General features: G+C 41.8%; 1 protein-coding gene across 8 annotated transcripts; it reads right to left on the reverse strand.

Annotated features, from left to right (window-relative positions):
* Positions 1 to 776: 776 nt before the first annotated feature.
* On the reverse strand, positions 777 to 24817 carry GRIN3B (glutamate ionotropic receptor NMDA type subunit 3B). Of its 8 annotated transcripts, none has more exons than XM_085886268.1 (11): positions 24410 to 24817; positions 22224 to 23835; positions 18395 to 18550; positions 17381 to 18252; positions 9913 to 10054; positions 9563 to 9741; positions 8647 to 9381; positions 8442 to 8551; positions 8185 to 8333; positions 7674 to 7871; positions 777 to 1781 (listed from the first exon to the last, which is right to left on the reverse strand). In XM_085886268.1, exons 2-11 carry the CDS (start codon positions 22935 to 22937, stop codon positions 1098 to 1100), a joined length of 3939 nt encoding a protein of 1312 aa, XP_085742394.1. In that variant the 5' UTR covers positions 22938 to 23835; positions 24410 to 24817; the 3' UTR covers positions 777 to 1097. The 8 variants fall into 8 exon arrangements, with proteins under 8 accessions (XP_085742394.1, XP_085742396.1, XP_085742395.1 ...); XM_085886270.1 differs by having other exon boundaries at positions 22224 to 22815; positions 24410 to 24816; XM_085886269.1 differs by having other exon boundaries at positions 18395 to 18547; positions 24410 to 24816.
* Positions 24818 to 25060: the final 243 nt, after the last annotated feature.

Below are 25060 nucleotides of genomic sequence, written 5' to 3' on the forward strand. Positions count from 1 at the left end.
TATAAATATAAATGTTCAAGAAAAAAATTATTTCAACATCATTCGTAATTCATCCAAATGTGGCATTATTGGTCAGGGGTAACACTTTTGCAGACCACTGTATATTCCATATCTGCCTCCTTCCCCTTACCTGTCACCCCTTATTCTTTTTCAATCTCAAACTTTTTGTCTCTCTCTCTCTCTCTCTCTCTCTCTCTCTCTCTCTCTCTCTCTCTCTCTCTCTCTCTCTCTCTCTCTCTCTCTCTCTCTCTCTCTCTCTCTCTCTCTCTCTCTCTCTCTCTCTTTCTCTCTCTCTTTCTCTCTCTCTCTCTCTCTATATCTCTATATCTCTATATCTCTATATCTCTATATCTCTATATCTCTATATCTCTATATCTCTATATCTCTATATCTCTATATCTCTATATCTCTATATCTCTATATCTCTATATCTCTATATCTCTATATCTCTATATCTCTATATCTCTATATCTCTATATCTCTATATCTCTATATCTCTATATCTCTATATCTCTATATCTCTATATCTCTATCTCTATCTCTATCTCTATCTCTATCTCTATCTCTATCTCTATCTCTATCTCTATCTCTATCTCTATGTCTCTCTATGTCTCGCTATAGCTCTCTATATCTCTCTCCTCGTTTTTTTTCATATTCGATGTAAGACCATTTTTAAATGCACAGTAGCAGATTGAGGAGCACAAGTTATCTAAGGACATGCAAAGGTGCTGTAAATGTTAAACATAAACAAGGATGTTAGTATGGCAACAGAAACATCTATGTTTGTTTTTTATTTTGCTAATATGATGCAGCACACATGTAGTAAATGGTAAAGGGGCAATCTTATGGTGACCACATGGACCGATTCCTTTGGGATCAGTTAATGAGCATGGGATGATAACCAGCAACCACAGAAGATCTCATTATCTTTAAGATGGCACTTATTGTTAATTCAAACAATACTCTTTTCCTTGTCAGATATCAGATGGGACAATGGCAATTGTTATGGCTTTGTTTAAAGCACTCAGAAATTTGAGTTCGAGTAGAGTGCTACATCGGGGCCTTTGTACTGTCACAATACATTGAGCCACACAGGGTCAATGCTCCCACAAAATATCCAACATGGCTGATGTGCACGAACTGCAGTTTATAGGCTGCAGAGTTGATGCACTGTTGTTGTGAGCTGGAGGGCTGACACCTTGCACCAGTGTGTTGTCAGGCTGACGTACGATCTGTACAACCGAACTGACAAATTCACTCCTTGGGCTGCATACGCAAGCATATGCGTGCACACACACACACACACACACACACACACACACACACACACACACACACACACACACACACACACACACACACACACACACACACACACACACACACACACACACACACACACACCGGATAACCATTTTTCTCGTTGCTGTACTCCATTTGAAAGCGTTCACACTAACAGGCAGCAAAAGATTCACAATTATTTTATGCTTCTTGATTTCAAAGGTCGTTTGCAATGAGAGAAGCATCTCCGATCTGGAAGAATCAGCGCATGCTGTCAAGAGCATGTGCAAGTTCCTGCCGTCGGTACGTGACTCGTGAAAGTTGTTGTTTGATGCTGGCAATCTCACGATCCAGTTCTGTGAGTTCCACCCAAACACTAGCCATTGCTCTGACATCAGCATCTTCTGGATCCTCCAATGTCTCGATGGCCTGGGATGCTCCTCCGGGCAAAGGCAGCTCTCCAAAGCTAGCACCAGTGCTGCTTTGTCCCACCGAGCTGTCTATCTGGTAAGAGATGTTGAGAGTCATTACAATGATGGATTCTCTCACTTCTGTTTGCATGGTCGACATGATATTTCATTCATTTGTGTAAGCTGCCATTTGCATAGTATACAGATATATGCCTGCATGAAAACATGTAAGTATGTTTCTGTAACGACAGATATGTTGTTGTGAAATGTGTTAAATGTGATACTTTTGTCCTTTTTTGTTTCATGAGAAGGACTTACAGGTCAACTGCAGGGATATGGGATATAATCCATTGAATCGTGAGGAAGAAATATATAATTCAATGCCAATGATGATTTCAGTTTGCTCAGGCCACCCCAAGCAAGAAAAATTAGTAAGGAAGGCACACGACTAATTAAAACATCAAAATATTGGATATGTCTGTACAGTGACAATAACACATGTGACTTCATCAATTCATCAATCATCAATCTCTTTCAATGGCCCATTTTTTCTGTGAGAGATGATATTTGATGAAAGTCATCTTGTGTAATTGTGCACATACAGCTGTATTCGTTTGAGCCAGTTACAGCAGAACGATGATGACATTATATATGAGACACAGCATATGAATCACATGAAAGGCCTTTGATAAGGAATGGCAGATTTTCCTGTTTAATCACCTCGTTGCCACTCCATTTAACTCTGTCATCATTCCAGCAACATGAATCCTTGACAACAAGGATGAGAACTCGGAAAACAATATAATTGATTTGATTTGTCTATTAAAACATATGAGTAATTCTTTGTCTGTTCTTATAATTATCGATATCCTTGTCGAGTAATGTGGAGCAATTACTACCATTATATCGTTGGAAAATATGCACACTCACCTTCGAGCTGTCTCACCTCAGTTTAAATATCGATTCAGCTTTTATATGTACTGTGTATATATATATATATATATATATATATATATATATATATATATATATATATATATATATATATATATATATATATATATATATATATATATATATATATATATATATATATATATATATATATATATATATATATATATATATATATATATATATATATATATATATATATATATATATATATATATATATATATATATATATATATATATATACACACACCCACACATAAATGTATGTATATATACATATATATATATATATATGTATATATATATATATATATATATATATATATATATATATATATATATTTAAATATACATACACATGAAACGTACCAAGGTAGATGGTGATTGTTGTGGGTGGGGGGGGGAGGAGTATGGAGAATGGGACTGTGTAGACACCCTGTACAGAACATTACTCTCTGTGTGAAGTTGATTTTGCTTGCGATTTCTTGGTCTCAGGTCTCATGGTCACTCGGCAGGTGCAATTCCATGGGGTTTCCACAAATCTCACGGGATTGTGGGTTGGACAGACAACCGTGACGGGCCATTTTACAATCGCTCTATTGTGCATAACCCTTTGTAGCTACATGAAAGGTGATATTAAATGATCCCTGACCCCATTCCTTGGTGGGTGTTGGGAAGTGTTTTAGGCTCCCCCCAAAAATATACCGGGCAACGCCAGGTGCCCCTGCTTGTGCTTTACGAAACATGCATTTACTCTTCAATCTTTATTTCCTTTATATTTATATGAGTACAATAACTACGAAGCTTACAATTCATCAATAATCCCTTACTTTCTTGCAGTGTGAACACAACAACATGCTCTTTTTCAAGCTCCAATCTCCTAAAAGCATTCACACTATTGTTTGCTGGAATGCCTCTGTTATAAGTGGAAATGGTCATTTATTACACTATTACAGGTACAACGGTGAACAGGGCATGGCAGGCAGGGGTGTAGTTAGACTGATAAATTTAAAATTGAGAATAGGAAAAGAAGGGACGATGATGAGAGAGAGAGAGAGAGAGAGAGAGAGAGAGAGAGAGAGAGAGAGAGAGAGAGAGAGAGAGAGAGAGAGAGAGAGAGACAGACAGACAGACAGACAGACAGACAGACAAAGAGAGACACAGAGAGAGACACAGAGAGAAAGAGAGAGAGAGACAGACACAGAGAGACACAGCGAGAAAGACAGAGAGAGACACAGACACAGAGAGACACAGAGAGAAAGACAGAGAGAGACAGAGAATGGAATTGGAGTGTTGTGGTTTGGAGGAGAGAAGGTTAAGAACCTTTGGTGGTAAGCCTCTAATTAGGCTCTAAATAGGGAAGTTTATGTGTCCACCAATATAGTAACCTCTTTAAATGGTCACTGGATTTCATGGCATTCCATTATTACAGCCGTACTCATCGATACAACACGACCGTTAACCTAATTGTGCGCAACGAGTTGGTTTAATGTGCAAAAATAAACTTTATTAAACTTAGCAATCCTTATTGTACTATTTACCCACCAAGTTTACAACTATACTAACGTAAGAAGTGATCTTTCTCATGGAGTCATTGGTGAATGTCACAGCAATGCTCCTGCAACTTCAAAATGGATTACAGTTGGCATCTGGAAATGAGTACCTATGTAACCGAGAACGCAATAGGAATTGGAAGGATGGAAAGCTGTAAGATTCAAACTCTTCAGCATCACACACACACACACACACACACACACACACACACACACACACACACACACACACACACACACACACACACACACACACACCTCGAAATCATCGGTTACTTCGTTGGATGTCACCACCTTTCTGTACAAAGGAAGACTGTGAGAAAATGAAGACAATAAATCAAGAAATAGAGACGAGAACATGATGCCAAGACATTCGGAAATTATGCTTCTTCATGTACTTTGTGAAGCATTGCCTGTGCAAGGCTTGTCTCAGTGTGTGTGGCATGTGTAACCTCAATTTATCTTGTCTCGTAGAGTATGCAGGTGTCTCCTGGATTTCTGAAATCTTCATATGTCACAGAGATTCTATTTTTTTTGTTACTTTTTATTTTTTATTTTTTAACTCCCATGGGCCTTGTACATGATTTTTCATCTTCTCAACTCAAAGGCATATTTTTGCCATGTAACAAACTAAACATGATATGATTATGTGTTAATGTAAATACGATGCCATTGTTTTAAGAGACATTGTGTAGACATGGGGGCTTGTGGTATATATTTGGGTATTTATTAACTTGCTGTTGACATTCTCAGTCAGTGAAGATCTGCACGGTAGCAATGAAAGTTTGGGGAGCTATCTGCACACCTGACTCATTGGTGAAATAGAGCATCCATTCTGAGTCTGCAAGGTTGGTGGTTTGAACCCTAACCGTGCCATTCAAGTGACTTTAAAAACCGTATGTGCTGCTTGATCAGCATTTTAAAAGCATTGAGCACGGAGAAGCAACCATTGCACAAGCTTGATGGACTTATTGGCCTTCTCTTACGTTGAAGGTCCTTGCAAGGTAACTTGTATTGGTATTAACTTTCTCGATGAGATACGTTTCCACCTTTGCCACCGAAGGTGAACAGAAGTTGTTTTCACCCCCTATTTGTCTGTCTGTCTGTCTGTCTGTTTGTGAGCAGCATGTCTCAAAAAGTTATGCACGGATTCGGAACAAACTTCCTGGATGGGTTGGGTAGTTGAAAAGAACAAGCCCGTTAGATTTTGGTTCAGATACGCATTCAGATCCCACATATCAGTGGGATACAAAACGTATTCTGTTCAGCATGGCGGAGATATGCACTCGGTAGAGCACTGTTCTAGTTTTTCAATAAATTAGCACAGCAGGACTTGAAATTTTAGGGACAGAACATCCATCCATCCATCATTCCATCAGGACCATTCTCTCTGCAGAGAATTGGTGCTGCCTAAGCAGTCTGCTTGGCTATTGGGTACAATTTTGGACAGGTCGACACTCCGACACAGGATCCCAGCAAGCTGGTACTCACTTTGCCGACCTCAGAAGGATGACAGGCTGAGTCAACCCCACCTGGTATTGATTCAACGGCCGAGCGGGTTTTGAATTCAGGACCCTACGATCCCAAGCCCACCACCCTAACCATTAATCCAACACCAGGCATACAGAACAACCCTCACAATATGTAATTCCTGGAATCATCCTTTTGAATTGATCACAAAATACTCATGGCCACCAGTCGGGTATACATTTTAAAGGTTGGAAGGGTATCTCAGGTTATCGTTGTGTGCTTGCTCCTGAGCTGTCAAGTTTTGAATTGCACTCCTCGCAAGGTCAAAGCCAACTAAAACAGTTTTTGTGGATCAGTATCAGCAGGATGATCAGTATCTTCATCTGTACAGCACATAAGACGTCCAGTTTAATGGCCTTTCCTAAATAGAAGCATGATGGAGTATCATGATGCCTGTCAGAAAGCTTCTGTTTGCTCCTTCCATGGTTTAAAGACAGCTGTCCCATCTGCTTGCACACACTTATCGACGTTAATCATCTCATAGTATTTTAAGTTTTGGGGTTTAATTCCCAATTGTCAAGTTGAAGGGCAATTCCGAATAACTTTTCAATGCCCAGCATCAGATTGAGGGAATTTCTGATCATTCATGCTCGCATGATGACAGTACGCCTCCATGAGGTTTCTATGAATCGTGATGCTCCATTAGGTCAGATCAGACATAACCAGCACCATTATATACCTGGTGTTGGCTTAATGGTAAGGGTGGTGGGCTTGGGTTCAAATCCCCCTCAGCTGTTGAGTAATACCAGGTGGGGTTGACTCTGCCTGGCGTCCTCTGAGGCCAGCAAAATGAGTAACAGTTTGCTGGGATCCTGTGTCGGAGTGTCGATCTGTCCAGAATTGTACCCAATAGCCAAGGAGACTGCTTCGGCAGCACCAACGATCTGCACAGAGTATGGTCCCAATGGTTGGACAGGCACCATTATGAATCTTTTGCCCCATACTTCAATGTTTTCTTCTATCACCTTTTATCCAAGGGCTGCAAATGCAGTCTATTTTAATATATTTTTGAAATATTGCATGGAATATCCTCTTTAAACACCACACGCTGTGAAATGTTATTCGGCCATACAGCACATAAGACATCCAGTTTAATGGCCCTTCCAAAGTAGAAGCAGCACCCCTGCTGATGTTGTATTTGATTTGCTTCCGCTGGGAATTGAACCCAGGATTTGATGAGCATACTGCCTCAAGCCTCCGAGCAACTGTCACTTTCGCAAAAGACAACTTACCAAATTAATTAATTTAGTTGCTTGGTGGTTGGCGAGGTATGGTGCTCCTTTTCCTAAATTTTGTCTTTCTTTCTCTCGTTGAACCTGCATATCATGTCCGGCACATCTTTCCATTGACACCTCTTTCCTTCTGCAATTTAACAAAATTTTTCAAAGGAGATTGCTTTTTCCCTCAATGACACCACTTTACCGGCCTTTAATGCGAGACTCGGGGGCTGGATTATTTTATCGCTCTCGTATCAGCCTCTTTGTTTTAGTGAAGAAGGCTTGAGTCCAAAACAGCTGTCAGATGTGGACTTGTTCCGACCACAATGAGGGCCATCTGGCATCCCATTTTCCGATGGTAATGTCATTCTCTTTTAGCTGGGTAATGTTTTTTGGCCGTGCAATTGCTTTATGGTGCCCTGTGCACATGAGAGAGCTTGTATACATATTGCTGTCGATGAAAGATTACACATGGACATTAGGACACAATGTACAAATTATCATACTGCATGGGATAGGAACTCTTGCTTTTTCTGCAAGCATGCGAACCAATATGCCAACCAGGCTGCTATAATCAGAGAAAACCCTCTATTTTCCATTCCTTTTCTCTCATTAGAAGTGTTTTCTGTGACACAAAAGGCAATATTTGTTTTTAAGCAAGCCTTTTCCACTCTTGAAATAACTATTTGGAATACTGTAATCGCAACCTGTCACATTAGGTATTACCTGACTGTCAAGAGGCCCAAGTGCTGAATCCAATCCGATGACTGCCCGGAGCTCTCCAGGTCGTGCCTGTGGAGCTGGATGTAAGCATCCTTTATAGGCAGCCAGACACTCACCAGCAGCAATCAGCAATGACAGTACCAGGCCCGCGGCCAGAAAGGCGAAGAGGCTGGTGAAATCGGCGATGTCTAGTCTCCAAGCCTATCATGTAAATGTGTAAATGGAATAGAGAAATGTCATCTGCATCATCTCTTTATCATTTCAATAACTTTGATGTTAGCTGCAGAAAAAATCCTCATCTTTGGAAAATGGAGAGCAAATTAATGTAAGCAATTGTGTACGTTGCAGAAACTCAAATATATACGTGGTATTTTGGGATACTTCCCATAATTTAGCTATTTGAATGCTGTTTGAGCATCAAGGGTGTCATAGCACGCTGACTACATCCGTAGTGAAGAATGCTTAGAAAGTACATCAGCCAAATGCATGGAGCGAGTTATTATGGTGTTTCTACCTGGTGGGCTTCGACATGTGATGCACAGGCTGTGAGGTTTAACCACTGAGTCTGCAGTTTATTTAGGACACCATTGTCATGGTAGTGTTCCATAAGGTCTGCAATTGGTTGAAGGAAGGGTGACCCAGGGGTGACAGCCAATCCCAGCTCTATGAGGATGAGGAAGGGGTTGTAAATCACACCATAAGATTTTTACATTCATAAGAGCAGCAAATCAGCCTAAGTTTTATTGCAGGATTATGTAATAAATTACCCACCCGTGCTCCATTGCAGTGGCCCAGAAAGACTGAAGCGGCACAATGAATCTTGGGCTATGGTGTGCCAAGCTGTGACACCATCCAGCATGAGGCCTCGCACCTCCCCAGATCTGCAGCACGTAGCACAGGGAAGATGCTGCTTTTAATAATGATCACAATCTGGCCTGCAGCTTGTTTACTGCCCACAGTCAACCTCACAGCTCACCTTAAAAGCTCAAGGCCATCTGCAGCAGACTTCACAGCCCAGGGGACAATGTAAGGCTGCTGTAGAGGAAATTGTTTTAGAGATGTTTCCACAGCACTGCCTGCTACCACGGCAATTCTTTGCTTCGGGCTGTGAAATATTCCACTCTGCTCTCCTGTCCAGATATCATTGACAATATTATGGGCTTGTCTCAATCGAGTCCATTCAGCAACAAGTTGAGCTGTGAGGCCAGCTATCAGAAAAAGGCTGGCAGTGGCCCACACAGAGCCTACAAGCCACGTCACACGACTTTGCACTAACAGACCATGCTTTGGGCGTCCAGCAAGAAGGCTGCAGCAAAAGCCAATAATTAGACCCAACTTTTGTCTTTGGGGCTTACGCTTGGCTGCTTCTTTTTTACCCCTGCCCCGTGTTGCCCTTTCAAAGCACACCATTGCCGAAGATGTGAGGCCAACACACGCAGCCAATGCCGCAAGTGCAATCCAGTGGAGGCAACTGATGGAGGTAGTCAGTCCTGCAGAGTTGTAACTCTCTAGACTGAGCACCCATATCCCTGTAGTCAGTACTGGGCCAATGTAATCCAATCGAGATGCACTTAACTCTGGACGAAATGCCACAGCTAGGTCAATGTCAAATTTGCCATCGTTGAGACCTTGAGATTCCCTGAGTTCAAGCAGACCACCTAGATCCAAGGCAAGTTGAGACAGGAAAGCAACAATCAGCCCAGAGCAGCACCTGTGGCAAAAGTCAAAACAAAATAATTTGGTAAATCGTTTTTCTATAGTTTCTATATCCAGGTTTTCCACACTGAAATTTTTTTTTTATTTATTGTCCTTGAAAATATGTAGTAAGGAGTTATTTGAAATAGCTGCTGCCTTGCTTTGGACAAAAGCAACCTGCTTAATGGGAGGATTACCCTTCTCGTCCATTGCTTCGAGTACAGCGCCTGCCACTCTCACATCTCCTTGATTGTGCCTGGTTCGTTGTTGAGAGCAGCGGTGGTGCAGCCGAGATGATCACTTGAAGGGTATGATGCTGGCGATCCATCCAGAAGGTGTTTTCCATCCACAGCTTCTCTGCATCACCTTCTCCCACCTGTCAGGAAAAAAACAAATAACAAATTATGTTTGATCTCCAAACAGTTACCGCATAAAATGTCATCGTCATACACACATCTCACAATAATGAAATCATGTACTTCCTCGGCCTGCAATCCTTTTCCCATTATTCATTGGGTTAACTTGACCACCAATGACAGCAACTCACCTGTCGCCACTGAGGTTCCTGTCCTTGCTTGGAATTAAACTCGAACTGCCAAATTGGAGTTGGATTTGGGGTCACCGTCACCTTCCCATCCACCATAGAAACCAGGCCCAAAGCTCCCTCAAAAGTGGTGTTGAGAATGAAACTGCAGTAACAGTAGAAAAATTACAAACAATATCTTTCAATAACCATCACTTGACCTTCACGCAAATTGTTCCACCAAAGACCACAGTAAAGCCTATAAGGACAGAGAATCTTTAGTATCCAAGAGACAAATGATTGCGTTATTATCCTGTCTTTGGTTTCCCAAAATGTTCCCGATTTTTCTGATCAATTGTGTTTTCGATTACATATCCCACCTTTTTCAAGACATGAATCAAACAGACTTTTCATTGCTCATCGTGTGATAACATCACCTCAGTCAGGTACAGGTTGTGTGAAATATTGAAATCACATTTTCCATCCCATTGCTATTTGTTTTAGGGAAGGGATATTTGTGGACATGATGCAAACTTCATCAGCAACTCAAATCAAATATGTTAAAGCTGTATTCGTGGAAAATATCTAATTTTCACACAACAGTCGAGGCCCAAGAGCTTAATCCCACAGGGTAGAGGCAGAGGGGAAACGTATCAACGGACTGGCAGAGAGGAGAAATGAGCAGCAAGAAAAAAGGATAGATTGAGACAAATATAAGTAAACTTGACAAGGATTCAGGTCCTCAAAGAGGACAAAGCCCTCAAACAGCACCTTAAAAATGGGACATGTAGATTTTACATTTAAATAGATAAATAAATAAATGTGCAAAGGCAAAAGGCATGCAAATAAATAAATAAGTAAACGTGGTATGTTGGTAGTTGAATGGTAAAATGCGTTTGTATAAATGAATAAATAAGTAAACGTGGTATGTTGGTCGTTGAATGGTAAAAGGTGTTTGAATAAATAAATTCAAGTTTGTATGTACAGTCGGTAGTGGAGATAGAAAAGGTCTATAATTAAATAAATAAATAAATAAATAATTGAAGATGGATGTCAGTGGAGGTGATGATAAAGTGTATATCGATAATTAAATAATTCAAAGTTGTGTTTTGGTTGTGGATATGGTAAAGTGTTCATAAATCAACTAGAGGAATGCGATCGTCGATCGCTGATGGTTCCCAGTCGAGTCTACTCGTAATATTCGCCAATTGGTATCACTTGAAATTCTGCCTCATGATGAAAAGAAAGGGAACCATAATATAAAAAAATAAATGGGTAATTAAATAATGGGAAAATGAAAATCAAAAATTAAATAATTTAAGAATAGCATTTGAAAATTGGAAAAAATTAAATCACTTTAAATTGGAGGAAAATTAAATATTTGAAAAATGAAACAATTATAATTTTTATAAAAATTAAATAAGGGAAACATTCTTCAAAAATCAAGATTCCACAGACACCAAAACTAAATAAACACTTCATACCTTCCTCCATTATTATGGTTCCCCAAAGTAAATGCAGAATACACAGTCCTGAATTATTCTTTCCCGTATTTGTTTTTTTTTATTTGCCAAAATTCTGAAATAAAATCGCATGTCTCATAACTTTTGGCCAATATCCCAAAATCATTTGACACGCCTCATGCCCAGATATTATTGGTTTCATGAGCCAAATGTGAAAGAAATCCGTCCAGTCATTTTGGAGTAGAATCTCTAGATGGACGCATGGACTTACAGCACCAAAAATATAAGACCCCAGCTGGGTTGACTTCGGGGTTGGGGGCTAAACATTAGCATTGAGGAAATGTTGCCCACTATCAGCTTTAGTCTGTCTGTTTTTATCTTTTCTTCTGTATCTTCTATTACCAGGTAATACAGACCCTTGAAGAACTTTCCTAATTGTAACTTGTCCTGAGCTAGTTGGACTGTGTCTGTCAATGTCTTGTTTATTTTATCATCTACTTCATCACAGGCATGGTTCAATATATCCAAAAGGAAACATCGGTAAAGAGGACAAATATCAAGAGAAAGGTGGGGCAAGATGCCACTCCCCTACCGCCTCCACTCCCCTTCTAACAAACCTTCACTACTAATGATCTAATGATATGTTCAATACCCTGAACATCTGCACCAGAGGGCTCTGTCTGACAATACTGCAGACTCTTATCAAATGAAAAATGTTCAGTCTACCACCTTGCCCCCACCTTATTATACTCTCTAGATTTTTATATTGCCACAAATTAATATCCTCCCACTCAATCAAATTCTGACACAGAGGGGAGAGGGTATAGTTTTAGTGATTCAGAATTTAAAGTTAATTGGCTAATTATCATTTAACCCAACGCCTGCCTGCAATAAGTAGTCAAACGTTTTTCACTAAGCATAAAGGAGTGGGTCTGTTGGTAGCGGTGATGGTAAATTAATAAATAATTCAAGGTGGTGTGCAGGTAGTTGTATGGTAAAAGGAGCATCAATAAATATATTCAAGGTGGTATGTAGGAAGTGGAGCTGGAAAAGGTTTTAAATAAATAAATAAATCAAGATGGTATGTCTGCAGCGTTGATGGTAAAGGGTATGTCAATAATTAAATAATTAAAATTTGTGTGTCGGTGGTGCTCCCTGTCGTTGTCACACTCGTTTGACAAAGTGATTTTTTTTCCAAGAAAGTATGATTCCAGCAATTATTATCGAACAAACATCAATACCTGCCAGAGGTGGCAGTGTAACTACAACTGGGAGATAGTTGAAACATTAGTACAAACCAAGATGTGGATGAGCAGTCAAACATGATCATAACGGATGAATTACCATCATTACCCACACCAGAGGAGAGGGCATTGCATTTGTGTCAGTTTGTCTGTCTGTCTGTCTGTTACTTGGGGGGGAAAAAATTGAAAAGTATGTTGATCAGTACCGTTTGTTATTTACAAAATTGAAGGTTTTTCAAGTGTATTGGTTAGTCGATTTTGTTATTTTGTCTGTCTGTTTGTTGCCGACAGGTCACAATTTTAAACCGATCTTCACGAAGCTTCACCACGTAGTAGAATTTGTCATAAGGAAGAAGCCTATTGTTTCTGAGGTAAAAATGTCAAAAGGTCAATAAAGGCCAAAGGTCAACAACTTTGGTAAGATTTCTAAAATCCTAAATTTTCATCTGATTGACTTGAAATTTGAAGAGGATTTATATTTCAGGTCACTGAATTCAACCAGCCAATTATTTTTGAGGTCAACACGGACCAAAAGGTCAACATAGTGCCAAGGTCAACAACTAAGGTGGTGTTTCTAAGATCCTCAATTTTCATCGCATTGACTTGAAATTTGAAGAGGATTTATATTTCATGTCACTGAATTCAACCACCAATTATTTTGGAGGTCAACATAGGCCAAAAGGACAACATAGGCCGAATTTCTAAAATTGACAATTTTCATCTGATTGACTTGAAATTTGAAGAGGTGTTGCATATTTGGTCATTCAATTCAACCACCAATTATTTTTGAGGTCATATTTCTCTTATGGCTTTTGCAAGTATCGTGCTCTGCACAACAACTTCTTCTTGTTATTCTGTCTGTCTGTCTGTCTGTCTGTCCGTTTGTCAATCACCTACAGGTCACAATTCCAAACCAATCGTCATGAAACTTTACCATATTATAGAAGTAGTCTCAACTGAGAAGCCTATTGATTTTGAGGTCAAAGGTGAAAGGTCATCTTGAGGTCATATTTCTGTAATCGTCATTTTTCATCCGATTGACTTGAAAATTAAGCAGCAATTGCAAAGTGCATCACTGAATTGGGAGAGCAACCATTTTTGAGATCAAAAGGTCAAAGGTCAACTGAAGGGCAAACTTCTAAAATCATCAAATTTCACCTGAAAAATCATCAATTTTCATCTGATTAACCTGAAAAATTAAGCAGCAAATTGCATATAGTGCAACACTGAATTTGCTGTTATTAAGTTTATATACATAACCTATTTTTGAGCTCTTTCAACTAGCACAAGAATAAAAGGCTTCCTTTTATTTTTTATGTCATATTTTTTTTTCACCACTGGCTTCTGCTCGTCCATAATAATAAATGTGTGTGTGTCCTTCATAAACTAAGCCAATTTACAAAATTTAAGCTCCAGAAATGAACTTAGCAGTTCCAACTGTTAAAGAAAGTGTTCAGTTGTCCAATTCGGACATAGTTTGGTATTTTGGGCATCTCTGGGAAGTGTGTGTTTAATATGATAGTTCAGAGATTGCTAATTGTGTGCCAAGCCAGCTGTTCCTTATCAACAATTTTGTTGGAGTGCTTAACCCATTTGGCGAGCGCTCTACAATATCTGTACTGTCACTGAATACTGTATATCGATCGACTTGAGCAATGTTCAAGGACCATTCATCTGCATTGGCCCTGCATTGTTCTGTGGTGTATCAAAGAGTTGCTGGCTCACTGAAAATGTGCAGTATTATTTTACACCACGTTTCCCGTTTTTGGATGATCATCTTTCATTATACAATCCGTCACATTGGCATACATAAATACAAAAAAAAATAAAATCGTTTCATTAACATCACGGCAGGATGGCCAAGAGAGGTGCACATGCTCAAGCTTGGGTTTGAATCCCGATCCAGCTATAAACTGTCCTCCCAGTGTTTCAAAGGCAGGGTGATTCAGCAGTGGGTGTGCCATTAAACTGGACCGCATCTGCCGGAATCCCCCCTCCTCTCCTCTTCACTCTTCCCTCACCTCTCATCCCATTCCATCTCTCCCTCTCCCTCTCTCACCCTCTCTCCCTCTCTGTGTCTCTCTACCCCTTTATGTCTCTCTGTCCTACCCCTTTCCCTCTATCTCCCACCACTCTCTCTTGCTCTCTCCCTCGCCCGGTAGATAGATAACATGGGATTTTATCCCCCGCCGCGTGTCGGAAGGGGGATATTGTTGTCACCCGGGTCGTCCGGCTGTCCGTCCGTCCGTCCGGCTGGCTGGGCGTCAACATTTATTTCAATGGCGGGGGATTCCCCATCTCTGATGGGTATATTTTTAAAATGTTCCCACCCAGTTTTATATAAAAACCGGAAGTTAAAAAGAAAACATTGCTATTTGGGCGCATTTTATCACCTGCTCCTTCCCCTCACACTGCCTTCCCTTCCCTTTCCTTCCCCTCATGCTGCCTCCCCCTTCCCTCACACTGCTCCCCCATTCACACTGCCCTTCCCTCATGCTACCTCCCCCTTCTCTTATTATACTCTCTCTACATTTTTCTTTTGCCACAAATTAATATCCTCCCACTCAGTCCTGTTCTCCAGATCTTCCTTCTTCTCCCTTCTCTCCCTCTGCCTGCCCCTCACACTGCCCTCCCCTCCCTTCCCCTCATTCTGCCTTCCCCTCCCTTCCCCTCATACTCCCTTCCTTCTCCCTCATGCTGCCTTCCCTTCCCTCCCCTCACGCTGCGTTCCCTTCCCTCCACTCACTCTGCCTTTCTGCCAAACCCCCTCCACCACCATACAACTCTCGATGAGAGGAAGGGCTGTCAAAGAATGTGCGAATTGGACAAATGAAAGCTTCTTCTTTTTTTTTTAGCAGTCAGAACTGCTACTCGGATCAATTCAAGTTTTTACAAAGAAATTAATCACCAGGTCACGGCAAAATAGCCTCGAGGGAAGCATACTCACTCTTAGCTGTCTTGCCTGGGTTTGAGTCCCGACCTGGCTATAAACTGTCATCCCTGTGTTTCACAAGCAGCTTGATTCATCAATGTGTGTGTCATCTCTCGAATGAACATTAAGCTTGGCATGACATCTGCCAGAATCCCCCCCCACCATCCTCTCCCTCTCTACACTCTTCCATCCCCTCTCCCACTCTCTCACCCCTCTACTTCTCTCACCCCAATGGCACGTCTCTCTTTCTCTCTCTCTCTCCCACCCCCTGTCCCCCTCTCTCTCCCACCCCTATCCTTCTGTCTATATTACCCCTCTCCCTCTCTTTTCCACCCCTATCCTTCTGTCGCTCTTACCCCTCTCCCTCTCTTTTCCACCCATATCCTTCTCTCTCTTACCCCTCTCCCTCTCTCTCCCACCCATCTCCCTCTCTCTGATCTCTCTTCCTCTCTGCTCCATCCTCTCTCTCTCCCTCCCTTCCCTCCATCCTCTCTCCCTCCTCTATCCTTCCCCTCTCTCCTCTCTCCCTTCTCTCCCTCTTTCTCTCTCCCCCCCCACCTCCTTAATATTCCCGTCAGCGAAGCGACAGGTTGTATATGCTGGTATACAATATTGCATTGGATATTGGGAGTCGGTGCAGTGTGGGTATGATGGGCCCAATGACCTCCTCCTGCACCAAGGTTCCTGGCGTGTGTATTCTCACGCGAACTTGTGGGCTTGCAGAATAGCTCAGAGGTAGTGAGTGCATTCACGTTTCAGGTGTCTAGCCTGAGTTCGATTCTAGAACCGATAATGAACTTCACGCTGGTACTTCACAGGTAGAATCTTGCATCAGCGAGTCCACCGTCTTCAATGGGGGGGGGGGTGTTAAGCTGGTTGTCCTGTCCGCCAGAATTTGCTGTTTGACGTTAAAGATCCCACAGTGTGTTTCACAAGAATAGGCCATTTTGTGCTGACATTCTAGATCATTTCATGCTCTGATTACAGATGAGGCAAGTACATTAATAGCAAACCAAACAATGCATTCTTGAGCATGAAGTGTTTTTAGGGGCACTGGTGCTAGGAAGCAGGATGAAATCATTATTTTCTTTGTAGATCTTTTGTTTAAAAATAAACTCGACAAAGATCGATTCGATGAACTTGCTTTAATTAACCCTTTATAAATCAGCAAGGAGGGTCCAATGTGAACGCGGAGCATGTGGCGAAGAGTTCTCCGCACACAGCGGTCCCCAAACTGCTATTGATAAGTCATCCTCTCTGAGCACCATCATTATTTATCTAAATGGGTTGGCCAGACTGCATGGCGCAGGTTGGTTTAAAAACAGATCAGTGCATGCTGATGAATGTTTGCTCCCCTTCCTTCTCCTTGCTGCTCATCATGTGGACACGATGTGTGAAGTGAGCAACATTCGTGTTGTGGATGTTATGACCTGGCGATGGAAAGATGGAAAGCATGACATTGGTGTGAATGAATTGTTGTTTCCTCATTGATTCTCCTTGTTGAATGTTTAGTTTAAGAAAGGAAGACTTTTCTTGACCTTCTGGAGTTCAGCAGCTTGGCATCTTCCTTTTATGCCACCCACTCCTCCAACGCTCCCTCTGTTCATATGGACCTTCTATCGGTCTGAGTTACCCTCCCATCCAACACCTCTGACCTCCCCCAAATATCCATGCCCAGATGCCCTGATTATATTTTTTACTCGCAGATGAGGAAAACCTTTTTTCATTGCCTTTAAAAATACATAAACTTAACAAATTGATGTTTCCACTCTCCTTTGTCAATGAAAGCAGCAACAATTTTGTTCACTGGGTACTAAACTTTACATATAATGGCTCTGTTTAGTTGCCATTACCTGTACAAGAATGCACCGGGGGTCTTCTTGCTGAGATGGTTGGATGATGCACTGAAGCAGCTGGTCGTGGCAGGAAGGAGCGCCAATTCTGGGGTCACATTGGCTGCAGTTCGCACGGCATGGCCAAGTAACTCCAGTCCATCCGACACAACCGCCTCAAGCCAAAGCATGTTCTCCTGGGCTCTTGGCAGTCCATCACTGCCCGTCCATTCCTGTCGTCTCTCCACTGATGCTGTTCGATGCCAAAAGGGAAAGCCCTCTTTCTCTTCTACTGATTTTGGGTTTTGCACATTGAAGCCATTTTCTTGCTCCCTTGGCCAAAATGAAGCTGGCTTCGTGACAGCCATTTTGTGATTGTCTTGAGGCCAAGCTGTGGATTGTTGCTGCCATTCTGATCCACCTTTTCGCTCTCTCCCAAGCCATCTGAGGTTTGCTGAAAGCTTCATATTTCTATATGTATTTTTATGGCCACTGCTCCTCCAGCGAGAGTCTACGGCCTGAAAATTCTGGCTCTTAATTTGCTTTTTTTCATGCCATTGAGGCTTTGCAGCTTCTATTGCTACTGTGCCTTTTGGCACAAAGCCTTGTACAGCCAACCAAGAGAGGCTCGTGTGGTCCGGGACATCAGTCAGAACCCAGCGCCGGCTACCAAGGCCTGCTACGGCTGCAGCTTCGAGCAGGTTTCTTGTCTCTGTCAAGCTACAACCAATAACAGCCAACACAGCTGGAGCTGGGACAGCCTGCAGTGTTCGCAGCTGATCAACCAATCCCTGAGATCTTGAACTCTGTTTATCAGCTGACCCACGATCACTTGCTCCCTCCTGATTGACCAGACTAAGCGGCAGAACAGTTTGCAAGTCGATGTCTTCTTTCTGTATGAGAAATGAGATATGTTGATGGTAACTCCAAAAAGTATAATTATATTGAATTAAAAACAGAACATGTAGCATCATAGTATATTGAGGAATTTAAGTAGTAAAGGAGAAAAAAAACGATTCCAATATAGGCACACACCTGTGCATGGTGTAGGAACTGTCGGTAAGTTTCCCAGGGTTCATCTCCAGGACACAGGAGGAGGCCCACACTCGTCCAGCCTGCAGCGTTGAGGAGGTGAGCAAGTAGAGCTGGTCCAGGTCTCCAAGTTACACGCAGAGGCAACAGCAGCGACTGCTTGATGTACCCCATAGTGTCCAAACACATAAAATGAACAATACAAATTAATAATCATTCAAATATAGCTTTGTATTGCAACGTGTGTGTGTGTGTGTGTGTGTGTGTGTGTGTGTGTGTGTGTGTGTGTGTGTGTGTGTGTGTGTGTGTGTGTGTGTGTGTGTGTGTGTGTGTGTGTGTGTGTGTGTGTGTGTGTGTGTGTGTGTGTGTGTGTGTGTGTGTGTGTGTGTGTGTGTGTGTGGAGATTTATGAATGTGTATTTGAATCGCAGATCTCGGGATGAATGACATTGATGCTTCCATGTTGCTATTAATCTTGTGGAAGTTGTGACTGTCTGTAGCTCTTGTAATTATTGGTGTAAGTTAACGTCACAATAACATGGTAAACATTTTTTGTCATGTATTTATGTATGAGATGTGAAATAAGAACATATACCATCAGAATAAGGATTGAATGAAGGTGCTCCATGATTAATAATGCACAGAATAATGGAAGAATTTTTTTCATTTTGAAGATGACTTGATTGGGCTCTCTACTCTCTATCTCCATAAAGATAAGATTAGTGAGATTCTCTCAGAAAATGAAGTTCTCTCCATGGCCAAATGGTGTCCAAGCTGCTAGATTACTAAATGATGTGTCAAGTTACCAGCTTGGTGGATCCAGCCTTTAAAGTTGTGGATAAGCACCAATCGCCAGAATTTCAGTTTCTTGCATTTTAAGAAAACCAAACTACTCCAATATTAGACACTAGAAGGTACCCACAGAAATTACACGTAATGTAAAAAGTAACTTCAAAAAACTTTTGCAAAGAGTAGTTAATACTTGATTAAATCAATACCACCACTCCCCTCACCAAGAGTCCTCAACTCCTCCACAACCCCCCCAAAACCCCAGGTCCGTCCTCAACCTCCCCCCTCAACCCCAAGTCCTAAACTCTCCCCACCCCAAGTCCTCAACTCAACCCCCCCCTCCCAAGCCCATGTCCTCAACTCCCTCCCCACTTCAAGTCTTCAAATCCCCTTCCCACCTGAAGTTCTCAACCTCCTTTCTCTGCCTCCGCCCCAACTCTCTGTCCTCCCTTCCTCTTTCTTCCTATTCTTCAAAGCAAGAGGTCATTATTACATCATTACATATTGTAAAAGTGGACCACGGGGGTGGACTCCAGATCAAATCCTCCACCCAGGCGATCATCAATTTAGCGATGGATTGTCCTATGGTTCATACGCTGTCTGTCGCAAAACAGAAAAGCTGAACAGATCTTTACTTCAGTTCCTGAAGTACAGAAACTCCAACGATAATGTGCTGCCTACAGCCTATTCATCCCTCCGATATGTGAATGAGCGATGTACCCAAGACTCAGGGTTGCAGTTTGTAAAACTTTCTAACAAGGGACCTAAGCCAAATTTCAATGGCCGCAAGTTTAACCTGTGCCACGGTTATTCTGCCACATCATGAAATGCACATCATGCTGACACTACAAGGGTGGAAAGAGGTTTAATAAATGCAAAAGTGAACGGGGAAAATGAAGAGAAGAAAGGCACAGTATCACAGTAATTACCTCTATACAATTAACACCCACACACACAAACATTAACGGCTTATCACGTCACCTTATCTCTTTCACATGACAGATATTCAGACAGGGTCAGGTCACAAAACACAAAATAAACCTTGTCCCCACATGATGCTTCAATGGGGTTGGTGCTGTGTTTCGAGCAGGAAGAGCAATGGCAGTGGAGATTTGTTGGGAAGAGATCTTCTTGTGGACCGTGGTCAGCTTTGTGGTGTCCTGGGGCTGCGCATCTGTCCAGGGCTGCTGAATCATATCTCACTCTCTCTGTCCTGCGCCCTCAGATGCTCGTTCTGAACTCTTCGAGGTCCACTCCTCTATTCTCTGAGCTTGCGATTGTACTCCAACCAACTCTCTGCCTCAACCCTATGTCCCGAACTGCCACATTCTATCCCCGCCCCTCAGCTATTCTTGCCTCATGACCATGCGCTAATTTGTTCTCCACCGGGCCATTTTGCATCTTGTGCAATATCCACATCTGTGGGAAGTGTCAGGTAGTTTTGGTAGTTCTTGGTAGCTCTTTTCGCAAGGTGTCAGCCTGCCATTCTCAGTGCGGGGTGGGGGGGTCGTTTGGGCTTGCCTAGCTGACTGTTGGCGATTCGCTTTCGAAGAAAAACAGAGAGATTATGAAGTGAAATATTTAAAGACTTAATGAGGGGGGATGGTGGGATAGCTTGTAGATGCATAAAGGAGGAGAGGGATCAATATTAATGTCTCCCGAACAAATGTTGATTGTGTGACCTATTGGTTTTACACAAAAACAACACATTTATGCTGAACATGTACTAATGGTATAAATCATCTTCTTTACACCCATTGCCCACTATCACATCCCTACACCAATATTATTAGCTTATCTGGAATTGTAATTCCAGATAAGGTATTGTCATCATGCACCGTCCGTCCGTCCACCTGCTACTTTGACTTCTCCGGCCAAACCGCTGGGCTGATCCAGCTAAAATTTGGCAGGAACGTTCCGCTCCTGACTCGTAACTGGGATTGCAAAGCTTGTTCCAGTCACATGACTTTAAGCAGGTCAAAATGGCCGACTTAATATAATTTTTCAAAAATCCTCTCCAAACCCACCTGTCAGAATGCTACCAAATTTTGGTTACAACATTAGGCCAGTTCCCAGAAATGTTCTACATGTCCAGTAGTCCTATTTTTACTTCATTACCTCATTAAAATGGTGAAATATATAACTCTCTTTCCCCTCCCATGTCCACCTTAATATTATGCCATTATCAACTTCACCTATTTTCTGCCTTATCTGGAATTGTAATTCTCGATCAGGTGTTGTCATCATGCACTGCCCGCCCATCTGTCTGTCTGTCCATCTCCTATTTCTACTTATTTGGCCAAACCACTGGGCTGATCTGGCTGAAATTTGGCAGCAATGTTCCACTCTTGACTGGCAATGGGGCTTGCAAAGCTCGTTCCAGTCACATGACTTTAAGTAGGTCAAAATGGCGGACTTAGTAAATTCCTTAAAAATCTTCTTCTCCAGACTCACCAGTCAGATTACGACCTTAGGCTAGGAGAAGAAGATAAGCTACAGGTCCAGTGGTCCTATTTTGTGTATGTATGATTGATCAAGGCTCGTTGAAGAGCTGGAGCAGAAGGAAGGGAGCCGAAAAGAAAGGGGAAAACACCAACCGCAGAGTACACCATCTTCCCAACTTGTCCTTTCACTCCATTCACAATCAACATAGCAGCAAGATATGTCTCATGAGAACAATTATGCAAACTACCTTCTTGCCCCCAATCACAATTTTGCGAGATATGTCCCATGGAAACTCAGTGGAATTGCCACTCTCAAGTTATTGTGAGTAGCCTAATTATGTTAATAAATTATTATAGATTATTTATCTTCTTTGTGACACACGCACACAGTTAAAATTGAATAATGATAAAACAATGCTTAATTCACAATCTCGCAAAATTCTGTCATCTCATGATATACGACAAAGGGACAGACAGACTGGCATGCGTATTATTATGTAGATATTCAACAAATTAAGTTATTCAAAGAGATTATAGATATTGTAACATTATAAATTTTGTAATACGTGTAAAGGCTGACTGTGTTGGTGCAAAACTCACCCTCTGCATTGGAAATGGTGCTTCCATTCCTGGTACAGCCACTGCGAGGACAGGCAGGCCCAGGCCTAAGCCCAACAACTCTGCTTGCAGCCAATCAGTTGCTCCTGATGGAAAAGCCAAAATGGCAGTCACTCCACGTGACACCACACCCCCGCAAATGGCACGCAAGCGCCAAGCAGGGTCAGTGGTCTGTGCTGTTGTGAAGCGGCATTTTGGACAGTCCCATTGAGGCACAGGCACCAACTCCAGTGTGAGGTTGTAGGGCAAAGCACGTCGTGCTGCTGTAGCAACTGTCGCCGATCTTATAACCCGCCGTAAGGCATGTGAGTAGGCTGAGGCTTGAGGCAAGGCAAGACCTAACCGAAGTGAGTGTCCAATTTTAGCAAGCAAAACACAAGGTTCAGGGTGGCCTTCTGTGCCAGGCAAGAGTAAACAGACTGCACAGAGCAGCCAAAATGCTACCATCACATGATATGTAGATGCCTCTCTGGATCCCCTTGCCAATGGCTGCAACTGACTGGAGTCATCTCGTCGTTGAACTTTTGATATTGAAATCTGGGCCATTTTTGATGGTAATACATTCTGAGCTTGCCTAAATGGGAAACAGATAAATGGCTTATGGGCAGACTTTTTACTTTGAGCTGACAAAACATCCTTTAATCTAAGGTTGGCATTGAAGGCCTGAAGAATGAAACTCATTTCTACAAAGTACATCAATCCAGCAACTCCATTCTAATCTCAGGCCTGACAAATGGAAAAAGAGAAGCTTAAAGGTTCAAAAAGGTTTGACTTAAGGCTACGGCTCAGGTTGTATTAAAACTCCAACGAAAAATCTTTACAATTCCTCTAATGCATATCATGCCGCCAGAACAAAAGCTGGCAGATTTCATTAAATGTGAAAGAAGTTTCTTCCACGGTTGCGTGAAGTCGTTGTTTGTAACTTTCCACCTCCATTGTTTAAGCTAACTGAGTATTATTGATACTATTCGGTGTTTGCAAATTGTTTGGGCCCAACATGTCCTTACATTACCTGCCACAAGATTATTTAATAGTGACAATGAAAACTATTGCGAAAGCATTTGTGACTGAAACTTATTTTTATGTTCGCTCCAGTGTTGGCATATTGCCGTGACTATATGTCTGTCACCTTGTTCTCATAAATCTTCCATCTGGATAACGAGATAGGCATTGATATATTAACGTTTCACAAGAAGGCATATACCATTGTCGATTTTTTAATACAACATCTCTTTTTTTTCTGGGTTCTTCTTTTCATACTTCAATCATATTTCCTCGAGTTTTGCTCACATGTCGATGTCATCGCAATACTACAGAATGTAATCGCATGGGGCTTTCAATTCCAAGCTGCCTCCGAATGTCCATCGACTATGGTGATTCTCTTTCACAGCTGAGTCCATTTCCATTTTCAATGCAACGATACCAATGAAGAGGTGTGTTGTCAGTAGAGGGAAACACCTGCTTGAAAACGCTCAAATATATTGTCAACATTGGCATCTTCAGCTCTCACGTTGCCACTTTCGTTCCACTCAGTCGACGACTCCAACATCAATGGGCATTACGGTGGAACCAGATTGCCCAGTGTAATGCAAAGCTGTCAAAATGAGAGATCCCAACACACAGGCAAATTCCTCGTTAATTAGCTCCATTTACATTTAAAGATCGAGTTTATCACACCTCACAGACTCCCTTATGTTTATACTGTATAAATGTAGACCCACACAGCCTGTGAGCAGACTACCTGATGATTCTGAAAGACTAAAGACTATTTCAAATTAATTGTATATACATCTGGTGAACTCTCCAAATCCTTCATGGAATTTCAATAATCATCGTACTCGACGACAATGATTACACGTGATAGACGTCTAAAAATCCACTTTTTCATCAACAATGCATTTTGTTTCCATGGAAACTTGACTATTTCGGAAGTAAAAAATAAAAACACGATATGCTTTAAAAATGGAGTCTGGTTTGCAAATTTATTTTGGGTTTCGAGGGATATATTATGCGGATAAGATATTGCAAATAATTGTTTGTCGTATCCCCAGTTCATTGTGGTTATACAGCAGGAAAGTATTCTTCATACTGTAACTTATAAAATATAACATGATGAATTGATTGTTAAACAGATGAGATCACGAGAAAAGAAGGAAACAAAAACTCACTCTGTGACAGTTCACACCTCTCTTCGCTGGCACAGCATCTTATATTTTCGGTGTCCACTGGCCTCTGCGTGTCTTTCACTTTATCATTGTTTCTGTCTCTGCCTTCTCTTTATACGATATCTCTCTCTCTCTCTCTCTCTCTCTCTCTCTCTCTCTCTCTCTCTCTCTCTCTCTCTCTCTCTCTCTCTCTGTCTCTCTCTCTCTCTCTCTCTCTCTCTCTCTCTCTCTCTCTCTCTCTGTCTCTCTCTCTCTCTCACTCTCTCTCTCTCTCTCTTCATTCGATCCTTACACCAACAATATTGTGCTCTTCCCTTTTCCTTGCATCCTTCTCTGCCTCCAACGAGAGCTTTCCTTGCTCTCGCTCCAGCTTTCCTCGCTTCGCGCTTTCGATTATCCCCCTGGTGCCTTGCCCACCCCACGCACACCCCACTCCCTTTCCTACAACTCCCACCCTGCAGTCACGTCTCCCCTCACTATGAATTCCTCCCTCCATCCTCTTCCCTCACTTGATTGCCAACCCTCACTTTCCCCTCCCGGTTTTATATTTTTCTATCTTCACCTTCAGAACCACACCCCAGTTATTATTATTTATTTTATTTTATCTCTCTCTCTCTCTCTCTCTCTCTCTCTCTCTCTCTCTCTCTCTCTCTC

This window comes from Eptatretus burgeri, chromosome 6, assembly GCF_056783735.1.
Source record: "Eptatretus burgeri isolate ZD-2024b chromosome 6, Ebu_testis_v1, whole genome shotgun sequence".
Taxonomy (NCBI): domain Eukaryota; kingdom Metazoa; phylum Chordata; class Myxini; order Myxiniformes; family Myxinidae; genus Eptatretus; species Eptatretus burgeri.

Bases quoted from the DNA above. Each gene is read 5' to 3' on its own strand.
- GRIN3B (XM_085886268.1), bottom strand. From the start codon at position 22,937: ATGTACTTTGTAGAAATGAGTTTCATTCTTCAGGCCTTCAATGCCAAC. The intron at 18,551-22,223 runs GTGAGTTTTGCA...GGGTACATCAAG, and splicing joins CACCATTTCCAATGCAGAGG to CAGTCGCTGCTGTTGCCTCT. The intron at 9,382-9,562 runs GTAATCCTCCCA...CTTTTGCCACAG, and splicing joins CGAAGCAATGGACGAGAAGG to GTGCTGCTCTGGGCTGATTG.